General features: G+C 42.3%; 1 protein-coding gene across 2 annotated transcripts in view; it reads left to right on the forward strand.

The window, feature by feature from the left end:
• The window catches only part of exoc6b (exocyst complex component 6B), a 152,906-nt gene that overhangs the window by 91,021 nt on the left and 35,998 nt on the right, over positions 1–25,887 (forward strand). For both annotated transcript variants that reach the window (XM_050067922.1, XM_050067923.1), the window contains 2 exons: positions 3,804–3,945; positions 10,749–10,822. In XM_050067922.1, coding sequence (XP_049923879.1) covers positions 3,804–3,945; positions 10,749–10,822 — 216 coding nt within the window. The remainder of the gene's footprint in view (positions 1–3,803; positions 3,946–10,748; positions 10,823–25,887) is intronic.

Below are 25,887 nucleotides of genomic sequence, written 5' to 3' on the forward strand. Positions count from 1 at the left end.
CTTCATTCTGTTTTCTTGATTATTCACTGCCCCCATCTTCTCTGCCTGACCCCGCCACCGCCAGTCTCGTCCCCTCACCTCCTTCCCTCCACCTCGCCTGCTTTCTTTCTCTCTCGTGTCTATTTGTTCAGCCGTTAGCAGCTGAGTGGCTTTTAATGAGCTCTTTGATGAACGTCCCTCGTTAGCTGGAAGGAGGGACGGAGGGAGGGGAGCGCTGAGGAAAGGAGGGAGTGAGGATGGGGAAGGAGCATCACTCGGTTCTTGGTCTTTCCTATCTGTCTCTCCTTAGCTTCCTCTGGCCTTTCCTTCCTCCCTTCCTTTCTTACTCCTCTGCTTCTTCCATCAGCATGTTTCCTCCCTTCCTTTCCTTTTGTGTCCTCTCCTCAACTTACTTTCTTCCTTCCCTTTTCTTTCTTCTCCTCTCCTTTCTGTTCCTCACCTTTCCTTTCCTTTCCTTTCCTTTCCTTTCCTTACTTTTTCCTCACCTTTCCTTTCCTTTATTTTTCTCACCTTTCCTCAACCTTTCCTCTCCTTTCTTCTCCCACCATCACTCCTCTCCTTCCCTCCCTCCTCCAGTGCGCCTCAGGCTAATGGTTCCCAGTTGTCTGTATTGAACTCTGAGACAACACCGTTTCTGTCAGACAGACCTACCTGTGTGTTTGTGTGTGTGTCAGTCAGCTCAGGTTCAGGACATGTAAATAGAATTAGCCTATTTCACGCTCAATCTCACCCTATGATAATTGACCCCTGGGGTTGTGTAGAATGTGTGTGTGTGTGTGTGTGTGTGTGTGTGTGTGTGTGTGTGTGCACAGAGTTCAGAGGCCAGCGACGTACTGGAGGATATCCGGCCAGTCGTAGGTGTGTGTTTCTCAAACATATGTGCTCGCACGTGTGCACCGTGTGTGTAATTTGATTTCCCTTTTGAGGTGAGGGCTGCCTCTTGAATGAACTGCGCTCCAGACTCTTTCCTGAGTTCACTCGCAGCTACAATGGGATCTTTCTGCTGCTGTCGGGTTTGTTATATAAGATAAGATTAATTTTATGGATCTCCGAGGGGAAACCAGTTTATTACAGCGGCAGCGAGTTGAGCTGCCGTCTGGAAAACAAACGGAGGAAATGATATTAAAGTATGTCACTAAAATTAAAAAAATACTTAATTGAATTGTGCTTTTTATTGTTAAATTTCCTGGATGTGGTATTCCAGGAACAGTTGAACATTTCTCAGGATTTTTTTGCAAATGGATCACTTAACAGGAATGTTAATGTATTATACGTTTTGTTTATTTCTTTCATATTCTTTGCATTAGCTGGTGGTTTTCATCCCAACCTTAAAGGAAACCAGACTGTTAACCTCTGTAGGAAAACAAACAAACCAGGATGAAAGAACATGTAAAAGTTAAGATTAGAGTTATACCATATACATATGTTTTGTGGTCCAAAAAATCAAGTTTGGACTATCAGACAGCAGCATCTACATAGCTGCTTAGTATGCTAACGGGCCAAGACATGCTAGCAGTTGTTGATCACAATAGCTCTCCAAACTGAGAAATGAGGACATCAGTTGATACACCTAAAAAAAACATGACAATAAGCCTTTTTGTCAGCAAAAAGCCATGTGTTCAAACTGTCCCAGTTTTGATAGTGCTGGACTGCTGGTGATGACTCGACGCAGAGCCTATGCACATGGAGGTTACACCTCCAAAACACTAGTCAGCGGTGGGTGTTAGTTTGGCTGATTCAAAACACGCGTTAAACACACATTAAACATGGCTTAATAGAGACAGTTTCAAACACAAGTACACAAATCAGCTTCACTATAACTCACAGCATTCACAGACGAACACTTGTCTTGATCTGGACACATTTTCCCAACAAGTACAACACGCTAATGTTATTAGCACAAGCCTATGGCATTTTACATTGTAGGAATTAGCCTAGCAGCTAGTGGACTTTTCCTGTACTCATATAAAACCAGGGACAACAGCAACATTTAACAAAGGTAACGTTACAAAATTCGGCTCCATTACAACTCACAAGGTTCACTGACAAAACAACTGTCTTATACTAAACACGTTTTCCAAACAAATACAACATGCTAACGTTATTAGCACAAGCCTATGGCATTATACATTGTAGGAATTAGCCTAGCAACTAGCAGAGAGGGACAACAGCAACATTTAACGAAGGTAACGTTACAAAATTCAGCTCTATTACAACTCACAAGGTTCACTGNCAATTTATTGTTTCTTATCTGTGAAATTAAAGTAAATAAAAGCTTTGTTTCCACTGAGGGAAATGGTTTCAGCTTACAGAAATAGACAGGAGGTCTGTGTCGCTGTGACATGTAGTTAAATTTCTGGGGAGGTGCACATCAAGCTACGGCCTCGGCACTCCATCGACGCAGAATAAATCCTGCTCTTCCTCTACAGGAATTAGCATGGATAGGGTCAATGGAAATGTGTGTATAAATGATGTTTTCCCTCTTTTAAACAGCACATTTTAACATTTTAATAGAATTGTAAGTGCTGTTTTATGCCATAACCGTATGATACAACACAATGGGCTGTTTTTATTTTGAAAAAAAGAACACAGTGCACAGATTTGTTGGCAAATCCTGATAATGATATTCACTGTGACTGATAGCGACATTTACAAACATAACTAAATAACACACACGTGTGATTAGAGCTGTGCAAACACACGGTGCAATTATATGATTATAACGGATTCACACCAACACTTAGAGACAATTACACAATTATACATGTGTCCGATTGTGTGTGTATTTAAACATGGTGGGTCTGTGTGATTAATGAAGGTACTTAAATAAGTAGGTCTGGTGTTTGTTAATCACTCAAAGGTGTGTGTGTTTGTCAGGAGGAAACATCAAAGTCACATCAGGATTAATTTGAGTAATCAGGTCCTGCTGTAAAACATGCACTTCCTGTCTTTCTTTTGCTCCTTGTTTCCACACACGAGGGCAGAACTCACAGAGGTTAAGATGACTTTTGTTCTCCTGTGATTGTAAGAAAGTTAATTTGTGATCTCAGCAAAGCTGTTAATGGACTTTAGGAGCAGGATATGAGGTAATAATGGGAATAAAATGGAGTTATTTCATGATTGTGAGAAAATAAATATGTGTTCTCGTTGTGGATTTCTTCCATTTTCGCCCCATGCTTTCTTTTCTCCGTCTCCACCAGCACTTCCTCCTTTAACCTTCACAAGCTTTACCTCATTTTCAGTTTCTCAGCCTCCTTTTCATCTCTTTGCTTCATTCTGCTGGAATGCAGACGTCGAGGTCAAGATCAGGGCCACGGCTGGTCCCTTGGATCGCACACGGCCCACACAAACACATGTTTTGGTTTTTGTATTAATGCGTTGTCATGTACTTCCCCATCCGCTGCTTTTATTCTTATTATGCTACTTCATCATTCTGACTGCACCTGAATGCAGCACACTTTGTTACACTGGCTGTGTGTGTGTGTGTGTGTTTTTAAGTGCTCCTGAACTCATTGTGATCACCACTGTGTGCGTGCATGTATGAATATTTGTGCTGTTGGTGGCTGTTTCTGCATTTCATGAAAAGGTTTTGGTGTCTGAGACAGCCGGTCTGTTGAACAGGAAGTGATGCGAAGATAAGAGAAACTTTATTGTTATCCATCTGTGTATAGGAAAAGGAAGAGGAGGTCATGTAAAGAAACTTTGTCACCCAGGAAGGAGTCACAGTCCTGTCCGCTCAGAAGTGCAGAAACAAAATGTGGAGACTCACCTCTCTCTGTCTTCTCTGTGTCTCTGTGTCTCAGGGTAAAGTGGCCCAGACCGCCTGCATGTCGGCCTGCAAACACATCTCCACCTCCCTGATGCAGCTCCTGCTCGACCCGGAGGTCAGACAGATCTCCATGGGCGCCCTGCACCAGCTCAACACTGACGTCAAGGAGTGCGAGGGTGAGTGTCGACGTTTAGTTCCCATTCCTCCCTTCCCTCTGTCCTTCATGTCGGATCCATCAGTGTTTCATTCACTGTACCTTCACTGAGTTCCTGTGTTTTGTCCTTTCCATTCTGCCATTTTCCCTCCTGCCCTCCTCCCTCCCTGTGGAAGATGAAAAATTAATTAAAAAAAACAAAAAAACAATACAGGAACAAATAAATACATAAATAAATAAATATGGAAATACATGAATAAATCCTACCTCATTAACATACTGACACAAAAATAAAGAAATAGATTAATAAAGTTGTAAAAAAAAAAAAGTAGAAATGAATGAGTTATTTATAATGTATGTCTTAATATCTTAAATTATCAACTTTTATTTATTTATTTATTTATTCTTTATATATTTCAATTTGTATGTCAGTGTTTATTTGTTAAAGTATTCTTCAATGTCTTTATTTCTGTATTTATTATTTTATTTATTTACATAATTATCTATTTATTCCTGCTTTTATTTATTTATTTATTTACATATATGTCACTTTTTATTTGTTAATTTATTTTTTATTATTTATTAATGCCTTTATTTCTGTATTTATTCCAGAATTTATTTATTCTTTTATTTATTTACAAAATTAGCTATTTATTCCTGTTTTTATTTATGCCACTATTTATTTGTTAATTTATTCTTTTATGCATTTAGTTATGCCTTAATTTTTGCCTTTAATCCAGCATTTATTTATTCTTTTATTTATTAACATAGTTTTTTATTTATTCTTTTTTTACATTCATTTATTTCCATATTTTTTGTCAACATTTAGTTGTCAATTTAGTATTTTATGCATTTATTTATGCCTTAATTTTTGTATTTAATCCAGCATTTATTTATTCTTTTATTTATTTATTTATTTATTTATGTAGTTATTTATGTTTTTTTTTGGTTTTGTTTTTCATATGCATTTATTAATCTATACCTGGAAGAAGAATTTATTTATTTATTTATTTATTTGCATATTTATTCTTGTGTTAATTTAATTAATACATATATTTATGTACTGATAAGTCATTTATTGTCCTCCACACCTCGTCTCCCTTCTTACTTCCTTTATTTGTCCACTTTCCTTTGCTTTCCTTTTCTTTCCTCACATATCTTGATCTGTCCTAATCTACTCTTTCACACACACACACACACACACACACACACACACACACACACATTTACGGACGTCGCAGGTCAAGAAGCACCTCCCCATCACTGCTACTTTAAAACAAACCTGATAAGTGCCGTATGTGCAGTTTGCATCTGAAGGCACAGGGGGCGCTATGGATCAACCAGTTACAGTTGGGGGGCAGAACATCTTTGATCCCGTCTGTTCTCTGAAAACCTTTGCGTGTCACTTTTCCTTCTCTTATCTCTCTCTTTTCCCACATTTTCTTCTTCTCTTTTCTGCTTTCCTCTCGCTGCTATCTGTTATCCTCCCTGCTCCTCTCCATCATTTCCTCCTCCTCTCTCCTTCTCACTTTTCCCCCATCCATCCCTCTGTTCCTTCCCCTCTCACCCTTCTCCTTGTTTTCTGGGACTCAGAGATGCAGAGCGCTCGCAGATAAAAAAGGCGGGGGGAGGACTGAAAGAGTGCGAGGCGTCGTTGGCTCGGTTTTTACATGATCAAGGTTCTTAGAGTCACAGGGCGGGTCGCACAGTGTGTGTGCGTGTTTGTGATGTGATGCGCAGTGACATGCGTGCAGTGCTGCGGAGGGGTTAGGAGGTTACAGAGTTACTTATTCAGGGCAGACGGAGGGAAGACAAACGGGACGGATGGAGGGAGGGAGGTGGTGAGGAAACAGCGGAGGGACGGTTGGAATGGAAAAGAGGCAGAAGAGGTGAAACATTTGAGGGATGTGAATAATTCAAAAGGAGGAGAGGGTGGAGAGAAAGACGGAGGGGGAGAGCACAAGACGGTGGGAAAGAGGGATTAAATTTGAAAGGGTGAATGAAAGATAGAAGGGCCCTGAAAGAAAGAGCAGAGAGAGGAACAGGAACAAGGGATTAATGAGAGAAGGGTGAAATGAAAAGCGCAAGGTGGATGGATTAAGGGGATGGATGGGAAGGTGAGGTCAAAATGAGCATGAGGGGGAATATAAGCGACTGTTACACTGCGTTTATAAAGACGAAACGAGTCTGACGAAGAGTAATGGATTAAATTTAATGGAGTATAATGAAAAAATGGAACGTAGGAGGAAGGGAGAGAAAGTAGAATGAATATTTGAAAGAATTAGAGGATGAGTAGTGAAAGAGCGACACCTTCGTGAACAACTGCGACGTGAGATAGAATGAAAAATGGATGGACAGAGTAAGAATGGGTCGCTGTGAAACAAGGAATAAACAAAAGAATGGGGAATTTGGAATAAAGGAAGTCATGAAGAGAAGGTGAAAAAGAAAAGGGTAAAATCAAAGAACAGTCAGATATAAAACAAAATTATGAAATGAACGAGAAGCAGAAAACACTCTTGGAGAGTGTTGAAGAAAGAAAGTGAATTTAAAGGAATTAAATTAAAAAAAGGAGGTAATAAGACGGGTAGAGCAGAATGGGATGAAAGCAGTTGAGGAGCAAGAGGGCAGAGAAAATGGGATTAAATGAAAGAGGTGTGAAATAAAAAAGACGAGCACACAAGAAAGAAAGGGCAGAGGAGAGGGCAATATACATGGATGAGAGGAGGGATTAAAGGAAAATTAATAGTGAGTTTGAAGAAAGGAGGAAGTGAAGGGGGAGCACAAGAAAGAGGAATTAGAGATTAAATTAAAGGAGGAATTTTAGGATTGTGACAGATGAAAAGAAAAGGGAGGTACAGATGAAATTAATACGATCACTGGGGAATAAGTGAGAGAGAAGATGGAGGGGATGAGGGTGGAGAAGGAGGCAAGAAAATCAGACAACACGGAAAAGGAGGAGAAACTGAGTGAAACAAGTGAGCGTGAGGAAGGAGGCAGCGTGTTGAAAGCAGATGTTTAAAAGGTGGAGAAGAAAGAAAAGATGACGGGGAGAGAGGGACAGAAAGCAAAGAAGAGCAATAAAATCAGATACAGCAGCACAAAAATGGAAAAAAGTGCTGAAATCAGCAGAAAAAGTTCACTGGAAATGAGAAAATTTAGAAATTAAAGGAAATGAGGAAGAAAAAACTGAAATATGAGAAAGAAACAGAAAAAACTAAAATAAGGGACAGGAATGAGGCTGCATTAGGGACAAAAGGTAAAAATTTGAACAATTAAGGAAAAAATAAAGTCAAAATTGAAACATTTGAATAGTTTAACAAATTTGGTCAAACTGGAAAATTTAGAAATGTAAAGGAAATGAGGAAAAACTAAAGCAGAAAGATTAAAAAAAAAGTCTATAAATATTAGAAAAATAAGAAAAAAGTGGAATAAAAAACTATCTTGGGAAAAAATAAAATGATCAATAGGAACAAATTTGATCAGAATGGGAACTTTTAAGTGTATGAAGGAAATGAGAAAGAAACGGGAGGTGGCAGGATAGAACAATGAAACCAGGAAGGGAAATTAATCAAAATCAAAACAAGAAAATTTAATAACATCTTGGGACATCTTGGAAAAAAATAAAATAAACAACAAAAGGTAGAATGATAGAAAAAAAAAAGATTAAAAAAATTGGAAAATTATAACGATAATTGTACATATTTGGTCAAAACAGGAACATTTAGAAATATGTAGGAAATATGAGGGAAGAAAGAAACAATTTACAAATGTAAATATATGAAGAAAAAAGAAACTGATGAAAAGAAAAACAAATCTTGGAAAATAAAATAAGCGAAAGGAAAGAGGTGAAAAAATAGCAAAAAAATTAGAACGTTAAAAGAGCAAATTTGGTCAAAATAGGAAAATCTTGAAATATATAAGAAATATAAAAAAAGAAAGGAAAAAAAAGAAAAAATGTTAATATATGAAGAAAAATAGGAAAAAGTGATTAAAAAAAGAAAAGACAGTCATCCAAAAAAAAAGAGTGAAAAGAAAGGCAAGAGGTTGAAGAACAGGGAAAAAAGTGAAAAATTAGAACGCTTAAGGCACAAATTTGGTCGAAATGGGAATTTTTGGAAATATGAAGTAGACAAGAAAAAAGGGGGAAGATAAAAAAGGCTTGAAAATGAGATACTAGAAAGAAAGATAGGAAAAGGTGATGAAATTGGAAGAAGAAACTGTCGGGGTAAAAATAAAACACGTTAGGAAAGACTGAGGTGAAAAAAATAGAAAAAAATGGAAACAAATTTGGTCAAAACAGGAAAATTAAGAAATATAGGAAATATGAAAGGATGGGAAGGTGGAAGATAGAATTTTTTTTACAAATGTAAATATTAGAGGAAAAAAGGAAAATCTGATGAAAAGAGGAAAACAATCTTGAAAAAAAAATGAGCAAAGGAAGTTTTTTTTAAAAAGTGAAAAAATTTGAATGCTAAAAGAACAAATTTGGTCAGAATGGGAAAAGTGTGAAATATATAGGAAATATGAAAGGAGGGCAAGGCAGAAAAAATAAAAAAATGTAAATATATGAAGAAAAATAGGAAAAAGTGATAAAAAAGAAAAGACAATCTTCGAAAAAAAAAACAAATGAGCGAAAGGAAAGGCAAGTGGTGGAAGAACGGGGGCAAAATGTGTAAAATTAGAACGTTTAGGCACAAATTTGGTCAAAATGGGAATATTTGGAAATATGAAGATGACGAGAAAAAAGGGGGAAGATAAAAGAATGTTTTAAAAAGATATTGGAATTGGAAGAGGAAAAACAGAAAATAAGAAAGAATGAGGTGGAAAAATTACAAACAAATTTGGTCAAAATGGGAAAATTTTGAAAGATATAGGAAATATGAAAGGAGGGCAAGGCAGAAGGTAGAAAAAAAAGGAAATATATGAAGAAAAATAGGAAAAAGTGATAAAAAAGAAAAGACAATCATCGTCAAAAATAAAATAAAGGCAAGAGGCGGAAGAACAAGGAAAAAAGTGGAAAATTAGATCGCTTTTTCACAAATTTGGACAAAATGGGAATATTTGGAAATATGAAGACGATGAGAAAGAAAGGTGAAGATAAAAAANCATCAAAAATAAAATAAAGGCAAGAGGCGGAAGAACAGGGAAAAAAGTGGAAAATTAGATCGCTTTTTTCACAAATTTGGACAAAATGGGAATATTTGGAAATATGAAGACGATGAGAAAGAAGGGTGAAGATAAAAAAAGGCTTGAAAAATGAGATACTAGAGAGGAAAATAGGAAAAGGTGATGAAATTGGAAGAAGAAACTTTCTTGAGAAAAAAAAGGGAACATTTAGAAATATGTAAAAAATATTGTAGAAAAACGTAAATATTAGAAGGAAAAACTGATGAAAAGAAAAACAAATCTTGGAAAATAAATGAGGGAAAGAGGTGTAAAAATTTGAAAAATAAATTAGAACTCTAAAAGAACAAATTTGGTCAAAATGGGAAAATTTTGGTGATGAAATTGGAAGAAGAAACTTTCTTGGGAAAAAACAGGAAATGGGAAAGAATGAGGTGGAAAAATTAGAAACAATTTGGTCAAAATGGGAAAATTTAGAAATGCAAAGGAAATGAGAGAGAACAGGCAGTGGGGAAGACAGAAAAAATGGAAGTGTCAGAAGGAAAACTAGGAAAACGCAGGGATTGAAACAAATGTGACATTAAAGTTAGCACGGAAAATGACAATACGGTGGATAAAACATAAAAAGTAGACTGTCCTCACCAAAACAAACTACAGCAACGGGACCGTTTGTGGCCTCGCCAGTTATGTCTGTTAACTCTGAGAGCCAAAGGTGGGCGCAGCATGATGTTGTTATTAGTGGTTCAAAACCTCACAGGGAGGAGTTCAGGGTGGATGGTTGGGCTGGAGACCGCTGTCAGCCTCCCGTTTCCTACCAACAGTCTGCTTTGGTTTCTTTGAACCATCAACCACAATCTTGCTCTAACATTATCCATGTATTTTTATGAGCCGAATCCTCACCGCACCTGTGACGGACCAGAAAACACTCGTGTGGATCGTTTTTGGAAGGTGGAGGGAAAAGTGGTGACGTTAAAGGTAAAAGTGAGCAGGTAGTATATGGAGGTTTGGTTGGAGAAGGAGATTAAAGGTTAGTTTAGCCGATAGCTTCACAGTTCATGAGCACGGCCCTCTGTGTGTGTGTGTGTGTGTGTGTGTGTGTGTGTGTGTGTGTGTGTGTGTGTGTGTGTGTCTCACGGGGGTCACTGAAGATGGCAGGCGTGTAATCAGTGCTGTGGTGTGTACGGCGTTTGTGTTAGTGTGTGTGTGTGTCAGTGTGTGTGTGTGTGTGTGTGTCCTGAGGTGAAAGAGATTAGCTACAGGCTTGCTCTCCCTCTCTTCGCGGCACTCCTCTTTTCTCTCGTTCCCTCGCTCAGAATACCAGTCGGCTTGTTTACGGGGGCCAACTGACGCCAGGACCCCAGCTCACACTCCGTTCGACCCCGACACACACACTCTCGCACACTGAGTCACACACACACCGGCGTCACCCTGGGTTCAAACTCCAACAGTCCTCAACTGTTCTCAAACATGCGGGCGAAGCNAACCATCCCTTCCTCCCCCTCCTCCTCCTCCTCCTCCTCCTCCTCCTCCTCCTCCTCCTCCTCCCCAGGCTGTCATTTGTCTGCCAATCTATCCCGATGCATAGCGAATCCGACCAGGTCTTTTATTATTCCGTTTTTCACCCTCTTTTTTTTCCTCCTCCTCCTCTCTTCCCTCTCTCCGGGGGTGGACTGGGGGGGGCGGGTTTGTATTTTCCCACAGGTTTTGCCAGAGCCGGCCCGGTCGCAGGCTTCCAGGGTGACACGTTGCTTCTGGCCTTCAGTGACTTGAGACAAGTAGGTCTTTGTCTCCCTCGTGGTCCTCTCTCCTTCGTTTTCTCTCTGTGTTTTTTTTCTTCGCTCCACTATCTTTTTTCTACCTCCTCCTCCTCCTCCCCTTGTCCTTTTCATCCTTCCTCCCATCCTCCCAAGTCCTCCTCCTCCTCATCTTCCTCTCCTCCTCCTCATCTTCCTCCTTCATTTGGTTTTCTGATTTTTTTTGTTTTGTTGTTTATCATCCGCTCTCCATCTCATGTCCTCCTCGTCCTTCCATCCATCTTTTTCCTATCTCTTTTTTATTTTCCTCTGTCTGTCGCATCTCCTACAATTCCAACATTCCCACATGATTTCTTCCTTTTTTTTCGCCATCAAAAAACATCTCTGCTATTGTCTCTTGTCAGATTCTTCAGTTTTTAGATTAACGCTAAGCCCCAAATTATTGCAAGAAATGCAAATAAATCACGTTAATCTAGCAGCTTCACAAAGCTACAAAGAAAGTTCACAAATGGAAATAAAGATAAACAGATAAACTCAATGATAATAATAATAAAGTTACATTTCTATAGCACGTTTAAAAAGCAGAATTACAAGTTGCTTCACAAAAAAATAAATTAAAGATCATTCTGTAAAGAAAATGCAATAAAAACAGGGATTTTAAGCCGTCCAATGTAGAGAGATAAAACAAATGTATCAAAGAACATTAAAATTAAATTCAAATAAACACAAGAAGTTTGTGCTCTAGAGAAAGAATCAGCGCTCAGTGAATAACCTCCTAAGCCCTATGATAAGCTATTATGGCAAGGCTTAACTTTACAGACCAGTGAGCAGTGATAACTAGCATGTCTTGGGGGTCATCAGGTGGGAACCTCCTTTCACCAGTGTTTCGTCTAGTTGGTCCCACGACACCTCCAGGAGGCTAGACAGTGATCTCTGGCGTCCCAGAGACACTCCCCTAATGCCAGGTCTCACTGCTCCCCACACCAACCCAACAACCTCCTTTACCTTACTTACACATGGCTTTCTCAGCCCAAACAGCACTGCCACCTTCAACCAAACCAGGCTCCCTACGTGCGAGCTCCAGGTAGAGACCGTGCCAATCCTACCAAAACATATATCATGCAAATGCCGGTCTGTCAAATTGCAGTCAAATGCCAGGCACTGACTATCCATTAATAGATCCATTCAAAGGGTAAAGAAACCTAAAAAATGCACACAAAACAGAGGTCATGACAAAGTGCTAAAAATTATTGTTATTTAGGTCAGTGTTTCCCAACTGGTCCAGCTACAGGATCCAGACTTCGCCTCAGTCATTAGTTAAAGGTCCACACAGTTTAATACACTCAGCGTCATCCTTGCGTTTGGCCATGTCGTTGAGCTAGTTTGTTTTCTCTGTTAAGCAGCCGTCTCTAGTCAAGTGTGTTTTTTACAAACTTGACACATTGTTGAGTCACCTGCTGTCCATTCAGAATGGGCCTGCGACCCAAAGGAGGAGCTGCACCTTGTCAAAATAAATCAAAACCTGTATGACTGGACCATGTGGGACTTTAATTTGAAAGGACAGACACAGGAAGTGTCCACGCTCAGCAGTTAGACAGGAGTCAGGTTAATTTCCAGGGCTGGTACCTGCGGTTATTCCACAGGCTAGTTAATAACATGTCAGGCAGGAAATCCAAAGTGTGGGATCATTTTGAGAAGGTGAAGGACGAACCCAAGCTGATATGTAAACTCATCTTCATTTGTCGACTACAAACATGACGTATCATCTGAAACATGGAAGTAGCTACATGCCCATTAGCCCACAGCGTCATTAACAGGCGGCTCGCTCAGTGTGTGACGTGCACTTGTAGATAAAATATAGGCCTATATTAATGAAGGTTCATTAGTACGGTTTTGTATTTCTCTGTAATGCGGGCGACTAGTCGACTTATGGCCGTAAATGACGACAGTTGGTCGACTTGGAAAATTGTTAGTCAGGGGCAGCCCTAGAAGTATGTCTAGAAACATCAGACATGCTGTAAAGAAGGAAAGGAGAAGAATCAGTACCTTTGATAAGCAGATTTACCCAGTATGGTAACAGTCACTGTTTCATACTACGGTATACCTTGAAACTGATACACCTCCTCAACCCCACTCTCTTACACCACTTCCATACGTTGTGAAATCCAATCTAGAAAAGTCTTTGTATCTGTGTGACTGTATGGTTGACAAACCTCAGTGTGCTGTTAATTTATTTCAAGTCACCCAGGTTGTAGGTGGATTCGAACAAACCCTCACACTGTTTTTTTGGCTGTACTACTTTGTTAAAGTGAAGTATACCTTTAGCTTCTACTCGACATGTGTCCCTTTGCAGCATTACCAAAGTGCTTCCTCATAGAATCATAGATGTTCTTACATAATCTGTGACCTTAGTTTGGGGTGTTACAGTAGACACAAGTCACAGTTTGGTACAAGTTCAGTACAGCATAAAAAAAACCCAACAAATGCATAAGGAAACGTTTCTTTTCATTTATTTCGAGCAGACGGTAGAACAGATGTCAAAGAGACACAATGTTCTAGCTGGGGACTGAGGTAACATTTTGCCCACTGGCAATTTTGGTTAACTATTCTCATTGTGGAGGCACAGTGGGGGTTTCTGACAAAAGGGAAGTCCAAAGAGGTCGAAACTGCAGCAACACTTGTAGTAAATAGAACAACTTTATTGCAAGACAGACGTGTTTTGGGTTGTGGCCTTCGTCAGGGTCATCCAAACTATTTTAAGTATAAAAATAAGAAAGGTTTCAAACACTTGTGTAAGTACCCTGAAGAAAGTCTTTCCCAAAAGACAACAGGTCACAACGGGGTGTAGAACTAAAAAGCATCTCTTATGAAATTGAAAATACAAACTTTGCATCAGGAGGAGTTTCACCATAGCTATATTTAAACATTCAAAGCATCCGGCGTTAGCATGTTGGATGTGTTTCCACTGTCATACCCTTATCTTATACACAACTCCGAACCTGCAGGCTGGTCTTCCAGGTCCATCTTTTCATTCGGCTTGCTATAGTGTGACTGACTTGCACGCCAATCTTCACTCGGTTCAGGTCCTGAAATCTGCCCACTCTACAGAGTGATTTGTCTGGCTTTGTGATGTGAAACAGCTGTTTCTCGGTTGAAATAAAAAACGACCGGTGAGCCCAGTGGAGGGACCAACTGTCAGCGAGTTAGCACCACAGTTAGCGTTTGTGAAACGGAAGCAGTGCGGAGTGATAACCACGATGGCAAGTGCTGTGGACAAGATGGACGCTGCTGTCACGGCTGGTTTTAATCAATATGTCCTCTCAATATCGGCCAACATTGTAGTTTGTATAACCTTGCTCCACCCTGCTCGTAAAACCCCGGCACAACCAGGTATGTTTGCATGTCTGCGCATCAGTGTGGACTCACAATGGCGCAGACCAAGGCCTTGGTCTCCAGGGATTGGTTCGGATATCAGGCAGACGCCAATCTGCTTATTGTGCTAACCTCAGCATGTTGTTAACAGGAGTACAGCTAAAGGTTTTTGGGCGGATCTCACGTTCGTAAACAAACCGATCCAGCCCTAACCTTTGTTGATCTCTAGTAGCACAACGCAGCATCTACAAACATTTGCCTCTTGTGTAAGTTGCCGGCATAGTCTGACATCATCACCATCACAAGCACTCCTTTACTTGAGGTATGATGACTTGTGATGGATCAAACGCTGCTTTGTTGTTGGGTTTAATGACTTAAGATTGAGAATTTTGATCGACCTCAGTAGCTGACATGTCTTGTGAAACCATCACTGCTCGTCACCAGCTCAGGACCGCTTTACCACTTTCCCCCGGGGGCCGACCTGGGTCCTCAAACCTGATATTGAGAAACAGCCGAGGGCAGGAAGTGGCTCGGTTGTGTGCTGAGGCGTCTCGTTTCGGGATCCTGGGAAAAACAGAGCAGAACCAGTCAGAGGAGGGACAGAACTGGACGCCTCTGCTGTGTTCTGAAGAATACAGGATGTTGGGCGGAGTGTGTGTGTGTGCGTGCGCGTTTTAGTTCGACTTTACGAAAAAAGCGTTTGGCAGAGAAGTGCGTACGTGCATGCAAGCGCGTGTGAGCGAACTTGTGTTTGCCATCTTTTTCGAGTGTGTGTTAGTGTGTCGTTGTTGAATGTGTGAAGCAGGGCGGAGAGCCCAAAGTTTGTGTGGCTTTCTGGCTGCAGTGTGTGTGTGTGTGTGTGTGTGTGTGTGTGTGTGTGTTTGTCATCGTTGATGTGAAAGTGTGTGAAACTGAGCGTAGAGTGTGTGTCCGTTTGTGTGTCGTCGCAGTGAATGTGTGAAACAGGGCGGAGAGCGAGTCAGAGTTTGTGTGTCCGCCTGCCCGTCTTTGATGTGTGTGTGTGTGTGTGTGTGTGTGTGTTTGTCGTAGTTGTTGTGGAGTGTGTGAAAGTGGGTGGAAAGTGTGTGTCTGTATTTTTTTCTGTGTGTGTGACAGCGGATGACGGATGGGCCGGCAGGACGGAGCAGGGGACGATGAATGAGGTGACAGACAGAGACGGATAGCCCTTTATCCCTCCGTCACAATCCCTCTTTCTCTCTCCCTCTCTTCTCTTTCTCCGCCTGTCGGGATGATGTAGTGCCTCTTGTTCTCTCACTCGGAGGAGGAGAAGGAAGGGGGGAAGATGGGGAGAAGGAGAAAAGAAAAAAATTGCATTCATCCAGCATCGATGTTTACTTCAAACCCCCCCGTTCCCTCCTTTGCTCCCACTGCATGCTCCATCCTCCTCTTCCTCGTCTCCATCCTCTTTTCTTGCCTCCACGCTCTCCTCCTCCTCCCCCCTCCTCTTTCTTTTGCTGATCAGAATCGGTTGACTCCATCGCAGTTATTCAGCTCCTTCGCTCTTTTACTTCTTTCTCTTACGTCCATTGTTTTTTGTATCCATTCTTATCATATCAAAAGAAGCACATTCCTCCACCTCCGCGCCCGCTTTCATGCGCACTCTCTGCACGCACATCTGCCCGAGCGCATCTTTTTGTTTGTGCGCATTCTTTCAGGTGAATTTTTCACGACACGCTTTCATACGTGCTCATATGAGTGTGTGTGTCTTTGTGTTTTACGTGTGTGTGTGTATGCGAGTGTGTGACCTGGCGGTGAATGGCCGATAAATCACGCTGACGGGGCCGTTTGTTGTGTGGTCGGGTCCCGGTGTTCTGGAAGGTTCCGGGGTCCTGGGACAGGGCCGAGACAGGAGTTCCCCCAGGACACACACACACACATTCATACACACTCACACACACACTTAAGATACTTAGATGAACACACACAGAGCACACAGAGTGAGATGATAACAGTTTGTCTCAGAGCAGTTTGAGAAACGCAGCATGTGCGAAATTTGGAATCAAGACTTTGGGTTTTTTTTCATGTTGTTCTCAGGCTCGTTGTTCCAGAACATACTGTAATGTTAAGAAGGGATGGAGGATCTTTCCTTAAAGATTATATCTTGATGCAGAGAAGCCAGTAATCGTAAATTTAAACCCACATTCTCACGTTATGATCACCTGTAACAGTTTTGTAAAACTGGGCTGTACGTTTCTTACAGCTGGACCAACTGGATGATGAAACATAACAGATGTAAACAGGTGCGTGTTGTTTACGTTCTACTATTACTGCAGAAGTAAAAGATAATGGAAGTAAAGTCATCTGTTCATTATTATTATTAGTATTGTTATTATGGATAGAGCTTAGATTCTCTGCCCGAGCCCGAACCCGACCCGTCGGGCCCTAATTTCCTGCCACTTGGGCTCAGACGGGTCGGGCTCCTCATAATAGACCTAGGCTATGAAACAACTACTTATCACACCTGGAGGGTGAGGCCGCAGCCCCCCCTTGACGCTGCCACTGGCCGCGCACATGTGAGTTGTCGACGGTGAGTGTGTCGGCTTTGTCGAGTTTACCAAGTGCAGCACGATGCTGGTATATGACAGCAAAAAGACGGGGACCTTGACACTTAAGAGGCACATGACAAAGGCTTGCTATGGAAAGAAAGACGTGAGTCAGCCTTCAATGTCCACGTTCGTATCCTTAAAAAAAAAAGTCAGGTTTAAACCGGGCTCGGGCTCGTAATTACAGTTAAAGGAACGGGCCGGGACGGGCTAGGACAGAACATGCACAGGCTCGGGTGGGGTCGGGCTGGATTTTTTTGGGCCCGATCTAAGCCCTAAGTATGGATCATTACAAATCCACAAAGATTTAAAAGTAACAGCTGAATACATGGTGCATGGACACGACACGTGGGCGGGGGGAGCAGGGTTTTTTACCTGCTACACAGACGCCGTCTTTGCAGCGTGTGGTTGCTGCCAGCTTTACAGTGTGTATTGAGTCTTGCTAAGTGATAATGCAGTTGTCTATGTAGGGTGAGGAAGTGTAGGCTATTGGGCGCGAGGCGGGGTACACCCTGGACAGGTCACCAGACTATCACAGAGCTGACACATAGAGACAGACAACCATTCACACTCACATTCACACCTACGGGCAATTTAGAGTCACCAATTAACCTGCATGTCTTTGGACTGTGGGAGGAAGCCGGAGTACCTGGAGAGAACCCACGCTGACACGGGGAGAACATGCAAACACAGCTGTGCATAGAGAAAAATAAAAAGACCGGCTGTGTAAAACTAATGCTGAGCATCACGGTGCCCACACAGGCAAGTGCAGCTTCTGTAATCAATGTATCGGCTTTACTTGATTGAAATGGACGTGCTCCTCTGTGGGAATGCTGCGCCAGACGTGTCGTGCTGCGACCATGTGCCATGTATTTGGCCGTAACAAGTAGTCACACAGCGAGGAAAAATGAATTACATATAGAAATCAAAAATTGTGATGCATAAAGATGCATTAATAACTGTTTTATAATCATATCACAGCCCTCTACATCAGAATCAAATTGAATCGTTCGGTGCTTAAAAATGTTCCCCTCTTATATCAAGGCTTCTTTATGGTATCAAAAATTCAGAAACTGGTGCCAATTCATTACCTGAGTTTTGATACAGATACCAAACAGTGCTGTCGTTCTGAGGCTAAGGCTTCATCGGGGTGAAACCATTTGCGTTGTTTGTAGCACTTCAAGTTAAGATTAAATTAAATGAAGAAGCAATTCAGCCCTCCTGTGTGCGATGCATCTACGTATTTAGCATCAAATTATCATGTTTAAGAAGCACGAAACCAGCAATTGTTTGACTTTTGCTTAAAAAAAATTACTAAAACGATTATTCGATTATCAAAGTAGACGCCAATACATTTGTCAATTGACTAGTCATTGCAGCGCTACCAAATTCTGATTTACAACAGGACATATCTCATCCAAGAATCTGAAAACAAGACTTTCAGTATCAACTTTAGGTACCTGACAGATTACAATACCTGCTGCTCACTATACCCAGCTTTAACCATCATTCTGTTTCTCTATGAGCAGAGTCTGAAGTTCTTCCCATTTGACCAGAAGGACAACATGGCCTCTGCCTTTGCTCGCTTTTACAGATGGGAAAGTTCTAGAGTTCCTATTGAATGAGATAAACACAGCAGTGTCCAGAGTCCATACCAACTCTGTGAAGTATAGACGATTTATTGATCTGCAGAGTAAACAGCTTTCAGACTTACAAGACATTACTGTTTTGTACAAACAGGAAGTGAAACGTGCAAGACTTTGACATGCTGCTCTTAATGTGAACGCTGGTAACTTCAGGAAGAGATTTGTCCAAACATTTGAATTCTTCATATAATTGTCCTTCAATTTGATTGTTAGTAGCTCCTCTGTTTTCTACTGCATCATAAGACAACAGTGTCCATTAACGGCACTCAAAAATCAACCAAATTCAGTCGTAATACTGACATCTTTGAGTACGCTTTAATTTTGTGATCTTTACTTGCAAATACGGCACGAAATATGACCAAAGTTTGGCTTCAAGTCATCACTATTTCAATTGTCAAACAATCAATTAGTCTTTAAAGAATGATTGAAGTTTAGTCTATAAAATGTCCGTCGCAGTTTTCCAGACACCAGGTTAACGTCGTCAGATGACTTGTTTTGTCTGACCAACAAATCTGAAACCCAAAATGTTGAATTTTCAATAGAAAATGGTAGGGGTGCACCAATATGGATATTTCAACCGATATAATAATTGATAATTTCACATTTTTGCACTTTTAAAAGAAGTGTATAACCTGTGTTTATGTACACCTGAGGGTAAGAAAGGCTGAGATGTAGTGAGAAAATAAGGCTGATTTAATATTCCATAGCTCTGATTGAACTAAATGAAACTGACGTCACTATTGTTAACACGACAAACACAAAGAACAGATCTGACTCTTCGTTCCTACCAACATTAGGTCTACCCTCAACACCCCTGCCCCCATGTAACCCTACGCTACGGATCGGAAATACGAGGATGTGAAAGAAGAACAGTCAAGCCTTTAAATGCAAAGCAGTGTTAGCCGCTGCTGCTAATTAGCTCATTCTAACACTCTGGAGACGGTCTTTCAGAGCTGTGTCTAAAGCCTAGTTCACATTACACGATTTCTCCACCGAGCCCTCGCCAACAGAGCCCCAGATTTAACGCTTTGATGTCACCAAACTTGGAGACGACACATTGTAAAGGCATGGATGTTCTTCCCAGTGTTGAATCAGATCTGCCTCCAGGGCCTGGGTCCAAACACAACATGCTCCCCGTGATCCTGTGGACGCCGTAATTGAGTGCGTTTACATGCACAGTTTAATCCGCTTTTCATTCGGAATTAAAGTTCATTCCTATTAAAAGTGATCTTGTAAACGCCTAATTCGGAATGAAAATGGCCAATACGACTGAAAATTCATTCCGATGTAAGAGGCTGGAATATTCCGTTTCTAATTCCGAATGAAAGAATTTCTCGCACTTGTATACACTCATTCCTCTTTAAGTTCATTCCAGTCTTTCTGCGCATGCTCGTTTCCTTGCCGTTCTGCCGCGATGACGTATATAGCGCGCGCGCAACAAGATGGCAGCTTCTAAAACCAAGAGATGGTTCCGAATGGTCCCGACCCCTCTTCTCCTCCTCAACAGACAAAGCATTAGCAGAACATTAACTGCTTCAAGAATATAAGCAAAACAAGCCCGAAAAAGGCACTAAGAACGGCGTCGTCAAGCATCTTGTTATCCTGAGCGAGGACTACAGTGTTTTCTTCCAGTAAACGTAAACACGTAACATCCGCCCCGCCCCCTATCCAATCAGAAACCTTCCCTGCCCCAAACCTTGCGCAGACCGGAATAAAGGCGATTAAACTGATCTCCCGTGTAAACCCTCATTCGGAATGAATATTTCTCATGTAAACTACCTGGAAAAACTTTAATTCCGAATGATTTCATTCAGATTTATTTCATTCTGAATGAGAAGCCATCATGTAACCGCACCCAATATTGTTGTTGCTTGCCGGCTTGTCAGTGATGCCAGATCTTGGGAGAGAAACAAGCAACCAGGGCTGTGGAAACAAGCCCAAAAGAGGTGACTATCATGCGTTTAAATAACTTATTAGACGGATATATATAGAGAAAGGTGATGTTTGGAGAGCAAGCCCAAATAAGCCACTCCACTTTTAGAAATAAGCCCAAAGTCGTGGCTAATAAGCAGACCCGGCAAGTGGCAACCCTGCGGCTTGTCCTCTCCACATTTCTTCTGTCCTCCTGCGTGCTGACGTGGGACGTATCCCGCCTCTCATTGGCTGATGCTATTTGTCAGTCGTGTCAGACTTCTCCAGTTTTCTAGCATGCCAGATATCCAGTCCCAGTCGCAGACGAGGGGGTGACTTGCTTGTAGTCTTGTTCACACTTGAGGACTCGTCGTGGCAGACTATCTGCCGGCTCACCTCTGACCCAAGGTGGCTCTCAAGATCCTCTTTGACGTCAAAATCGCGGTGAAAATCGTGTAATGTGAACTAGGCTTAACTGGCGTCGGGTTGACAGAGATCAGACACTCGGCGCAGTCCCATTGCCTTCCTTTGGAACCGTGAAAGACGTCTTCTAGATATCGTGCTGCAGTTGTTCTTCTCTGTGTTTATTGGCGGCCCACAAACCAAGCTCAAAGGTACCTGAACCGCCAACTGTGTCGGGTGTGTAAATTTCCCAATATCAGCCCGACATATATCGTGCATCTCTAGAAAATGGAAAATGAGCAGTACGTTGATTATCAAAACTGTTTGTTCCAACACTGAACCAAAGAAATTTTATCTTTGCTATTATTAACATTTATAATGTTGAGTTTAACCGATCAGACCTCTTGAATATAATACACACGACTCAGGGTTACTTTAATCCGTTATTCCTTCCTGCGCCGGTCGCAGACTAAAAAGCAGTATCACACAGGGCCCAGATTTTTTTTTTACGTTCACGTCAAACGATCTGAGACTCTCTAGAAAAAAGGCTGATTTACTGTAACAAGCTTATCTGAGCTGTCAGCAGCTTTCTCCTGTTCTCTACAATTGCTAAATAATTTGGTGAGCGTAGGAGGCTGATTGTGTTAGTGTGGGTGTGTGGGTGTGTGTGTGTGTGTGTTTGTGTGTGTGTGTGTGTGTGTGTGCGCACTCCCCAGGCTGCCCTTTTCCACAGATCCTATCAATCCTCCTATATTTAGAACATTCAGAAGTCTGTGGTTACTTCAAACCTTTGGCTGGCCCTCGTGTGTGTGTGTGTGTGTGTGTGTGTGTGTGTGTGTTGCGGTGTGGCGTCCCCCCAGAAAAACGTTTGCAACAGTAGACTTCCACTCATCCCCTTCTCTACTCGTTCATACGCCAGCCATGCATTCTTCCACCTTCTGCCCAGTCCTGTGTGTGTGTGTGTGTGTGTGTGTGTGTGTGTGTGTGTGTGTGTGTGTGTGTGTGTGTGTGTCTTTTGTCATTGATTGGTCCCGGGTTCATTCCTTTGGTTGACCACAGACAGTCAGATTCCATCCATTCATCATGTCATCTCCTCTCCCCTCACCCCGCCGCTCCTCTCCGTCTTACGTCTTTCTATTTTCTCAGAGTCTCCAGTTTATTGAACTTTAACTCTTTTGATTCTTTTGTTTCTGTCACCTCCTCTGCTCCTCTCTCCAGTTCTCCCTTTATTTATGTCTCTCCTCTTTTCATCTCCTCGTCCCGTCTTTCAATGTCGCGTCTTTCTATCGCTCCTCTCCTCTCCTCCTTATTCATATTTCTCCGCTCTTTTCATCCCTCCTTAATTTCATCCCCTCGTCTCATCTTTCAGTGTCGCATCTTTCCATCTCTCCTCTCCTCCTCCTCTTCACTGACCCCTCTCCTCTCTTCTCCCCTCGATTTCTCCTCGCCTCTCCTCAATTTTCTCCTCTCCCTTTCTCTCTTCAATTGTCTTTTCTCCTCAGTTCCCACCTTTTTCTTCTCTTCCTCTCTTCTCCTCACCTCAATTTTCTCCTCCCCTTAGTTTCCTCCTCTCCTTTGCACTCCTCTGTTTTTCTTCTCCCTCTTTCCTCTCCCTTTTCCATTTCTCCTATCCACTTTCCTCCTTAGTTATCACCTCTCCTCAACCCCCTTCCTCTCCTCTCTTCTCTTCAACTCGCTGTCATCTTCTCCTCACTCCTTTCCATCTCTCCTCTCCTCTCAATTTTGTCCTCTCTTCTCCTCACCTCAGTTTCCTCCTCTCTTCTCTTCCACATAATTTCATCGTCTCCTCACCCCATCCCACGTCACATCTCCTCTCCTCTTTTTAATTTCCTTTTCTCCTCCCCTCAATTTCCTCCTCTCCTTTCCACTCCTCTATTTTCTCCTCCCTCTTTCCTCTCCCTTTTCCATCTCTCCTATCCACTTCCTCCTTAGTTATCACCTCTCCTCAACCCCCCTTCTCCTCTCTTCTCTTCAACTCAGTGTCCTCTCCTCTCCTCTCCTCTCCTCTCCTCTCCTCTCCTCTCCTCTCCTCTCCTCTCCTCTCCTCTCCTCGCTGTTTCAGTTAGTGTCCTCACCCAGTTCTAGTTTATTTTTTGTCTGTCTTTCACTTTCCTCTCCTCCTCTGCTCCTCTGCTCCTCTCTTTCTCTTCGTTCTTTGCTCTTAATTCTTTGATTTTCTTTATTGGTCATTTTTACTTTTCTCTCTCATCCTCCCGTTCTGTTGTCTCGCTTTCTTCCCAAAGTCAATCTATCTCTCCATCTCCCGTTCACTTTCGACTTTTGCCTTTCCTACATTAACACACATACACACACACACACACACACACACTCAGAAAGACACACTTTTGCCTTTAGAGCTGTCTGCCCTCTGTCTGACGTTTGTGTGTGTGTCCCAACCATTACCTCATGAGGCTTCCCTCTCCCTCTCCAAAAGCAACATGTCACAGCATGACAACTGCTCGCTCGCCTTATCCTGACTCTGTGTGTGTGTGTGTGTGTGTGTGTGTGTGTGTGGGGATTGACCGGCGTAGCCAGTAGCGATTATCCAGTGACAGGATAGCAGATTCTCCCCGTCTGCTTGTGTGTGTGTGTGTGCGTGGAGGTAATAGACGGGCTAAGGGATGGGATGAGGCCCAGTGGGAGAGGAAACCTCCATCTCACCTCCTTGTAACCCAGACTAACGAGGCAGCAAGAGGGAGGGACAGGAGAGAGGGACGATGGTTGGAAAAAAAGTGACGGAAAGGTGGAAGATGGAGGAGCCATATTTTAGGGGAGACGCAGAGTAAATGCACCAGCACGTATAAAATATCCATCTGTATGATTTTTACATATATTGTTGAGTTACAGTTTGAGTTACAGACCCATTTCCAGGGTGTAACAGAGTCTTTCCTTATACAATATTGCATCAAATTCAGCGTTGGATGATATTTATGTGCAAAGTTAATATACAAAATCGTGGATGTCGGTACCGTTTGTTAACCTAGGAGAGCCAGGTGCGTTCAGAAATCTCTAACTGCTGCATTAACATAAAGGGCCGTACACATGATGCGGCTTTATCTGCCTTGAAAACACAAGGTCGGGCGCTGGGTGCTACTCTTGTGCCTTTTCTGTGCCAGCTTCCAAGAGCGCAAGCACTGTATCAGTCTTTTTATCTGAAATCCTGAGTGCAGAGCTGTTTGTGTGTCGGCCGATTGTCCGTGGGACAGATGTAAAGCTCTGGGTAGCCCTGCACTTAAGTGACCAACTCATCCTCCATATTTATCACAGACTGATATTTACGGAAGAAGGGAAAGATATCTGTCGGCTGTGATCGGTTGCTCCTTGTTACATGACGTGCAATGCGCAGTGCTGCATTCCAAAAGTTGAACTCAGTTTATCTCACCATTGCACCCTGGAAAAAAGGTGCTAGGGAACACGTACACATCACAACGGTGTCATTCTGGCATATGAGCACGCTGCTGCGCATCTACATTGAAAGCAGTGAATTTGAAGGCACAAACAATGTGGCATGTGTACGGCCCCTAACTGTACGTTCAAACTGGAAGCTTCCAAAGAGGCAAAGTCTCTCGCGGACGCTCAAGAAACACGACTGTCAAAAATATTTGTGGCAGCTTGGGTCGCTCTAGTTGCTCATCATGTGTGCTGTAGGAACCCACAGTTACAGCATTCAGATTGGTTGTCGCCAAACCTTGTCAGAGCTCATTACGATAAGGTAAAACGAGTTTTAACTCCCATCTGGACCCGCTCCGGTCGCTTTGGTCGCCCAAGACGTGCGGCTGATGACCAGGTCGCCCATAGTCTCGCCACCAGACAATCAGAGATCTCCGCCTTCTGATAGTCTGGGGACACTCCTTTCTAAAGTGTGTTTAACATACCGGAGAAAACGGCCGGCAACAAAGCAACACCTCTTGCATTTTTGAAAAGGACACGCCCTCCCAGAAATGTGCGCTCCCCCTTTTCTCGTCTGCAAGGAAACAAACATGCAGAGAGCTTGAAAATGGATGCCGAGAGATTAAACTCCTTTTTATCAAACGTGTGCTCAGTCCACAAGATTGTGGAAATGAAGGACTTACAGCGACTTTGTTTAAAACTTTTAACGCAGTGGGACTATGTTTACGAGCACAAGAGTTCAGCGAGCCACCGAAGGACCGCCCTGCAGATTTACTATTGGTTCTGCAACGTAGGGAGTTTTTTTAAACTCTGAAATTGTATCTGCCCATCTAAACACAAAATCAGGGAGAAAGAAATCAGTCTTTAGTTAAGCAAAGCGTCTAAAGACTGACTTGTGAGTCTAGGTCGCCCAAGTCGCTGGGCTCTCATTGAAAATGAATGACTTCCGCCGTTTTGGAAGCTCTGGTTGCTGTTGGTTTGAACGTACAGTAAAACGACTAAAGATGTGAATATGAGGACACGTTTCGTCCTTCAGAACAAGAACAAGCTTTTATTCTTGTAGAGCGGAGATACTCGACTCAGGTCAGGTTTACACATGGGTGTGTCACATATTTGGGGACATTTAGGGTTTAGCGTAGACTTCTGTTGGGGGTACTGTGGGATCCTCCCCTGCCACTATTTATGAGTATGAGTAAAACGATTTTCATTATGAATTAGAAAATGGTGGGTGGGCCACTCTTTGGTCCTTTGGTCCTTTGGTCAGTTGAGTATTACTGTCGTACAGTATAAAAAACAACTTGCACACAGCAGCGTTGTAGTACTCGAGGTCGGTCTCATCTTGAACTCGACCGCATTTTTACTCAGTTTTGTCTCGTGTCGGACAAACATGACTGGATTTAACTTCAAGATCACTTAAGACCACAACTGTGGGGATATCACTAATTTGCCTGTGCAAAAAAAGGTGTTGAACATAGATGGTAATGTTTGTTTGCGCATAGAAAACAAACTTCACACACATAAAATTCACCCTGCGTTTCCCACATAGTTAGACACATACAGCGAGCAGCAGTATGATTGCATCCTCACTGTCCGACACCGGCACACTGTGAGGATGGAAACAGAGGGCTTAGTGGGGACGGAGCAAGCAAACACACCATCTGCGGTCGTTCTAAAACCAGCCACTGCTGATTTGACCGGCTGATTTGCAGGTGACACCATCAGATGGCTTGGGTCGAGCTCAGACCGGCCAGTTCACTCCGCAACTTTTTTCTTCACCCCT

This window comes from Epinephelus moara, chromosome 17, assembly GCF_006386435.1.
Source record: "Epinephelus moara isolate mb chromosome 17, YSFRI_EMoa_1.0, whole genome shotgun sequence".
Classification (NCBI taxonomy): Eukaryota; Metazoa; Chordata; class Actinopteri; order Perciformes; family Serranidae; genus Epinephelus; species Epinephelus moara.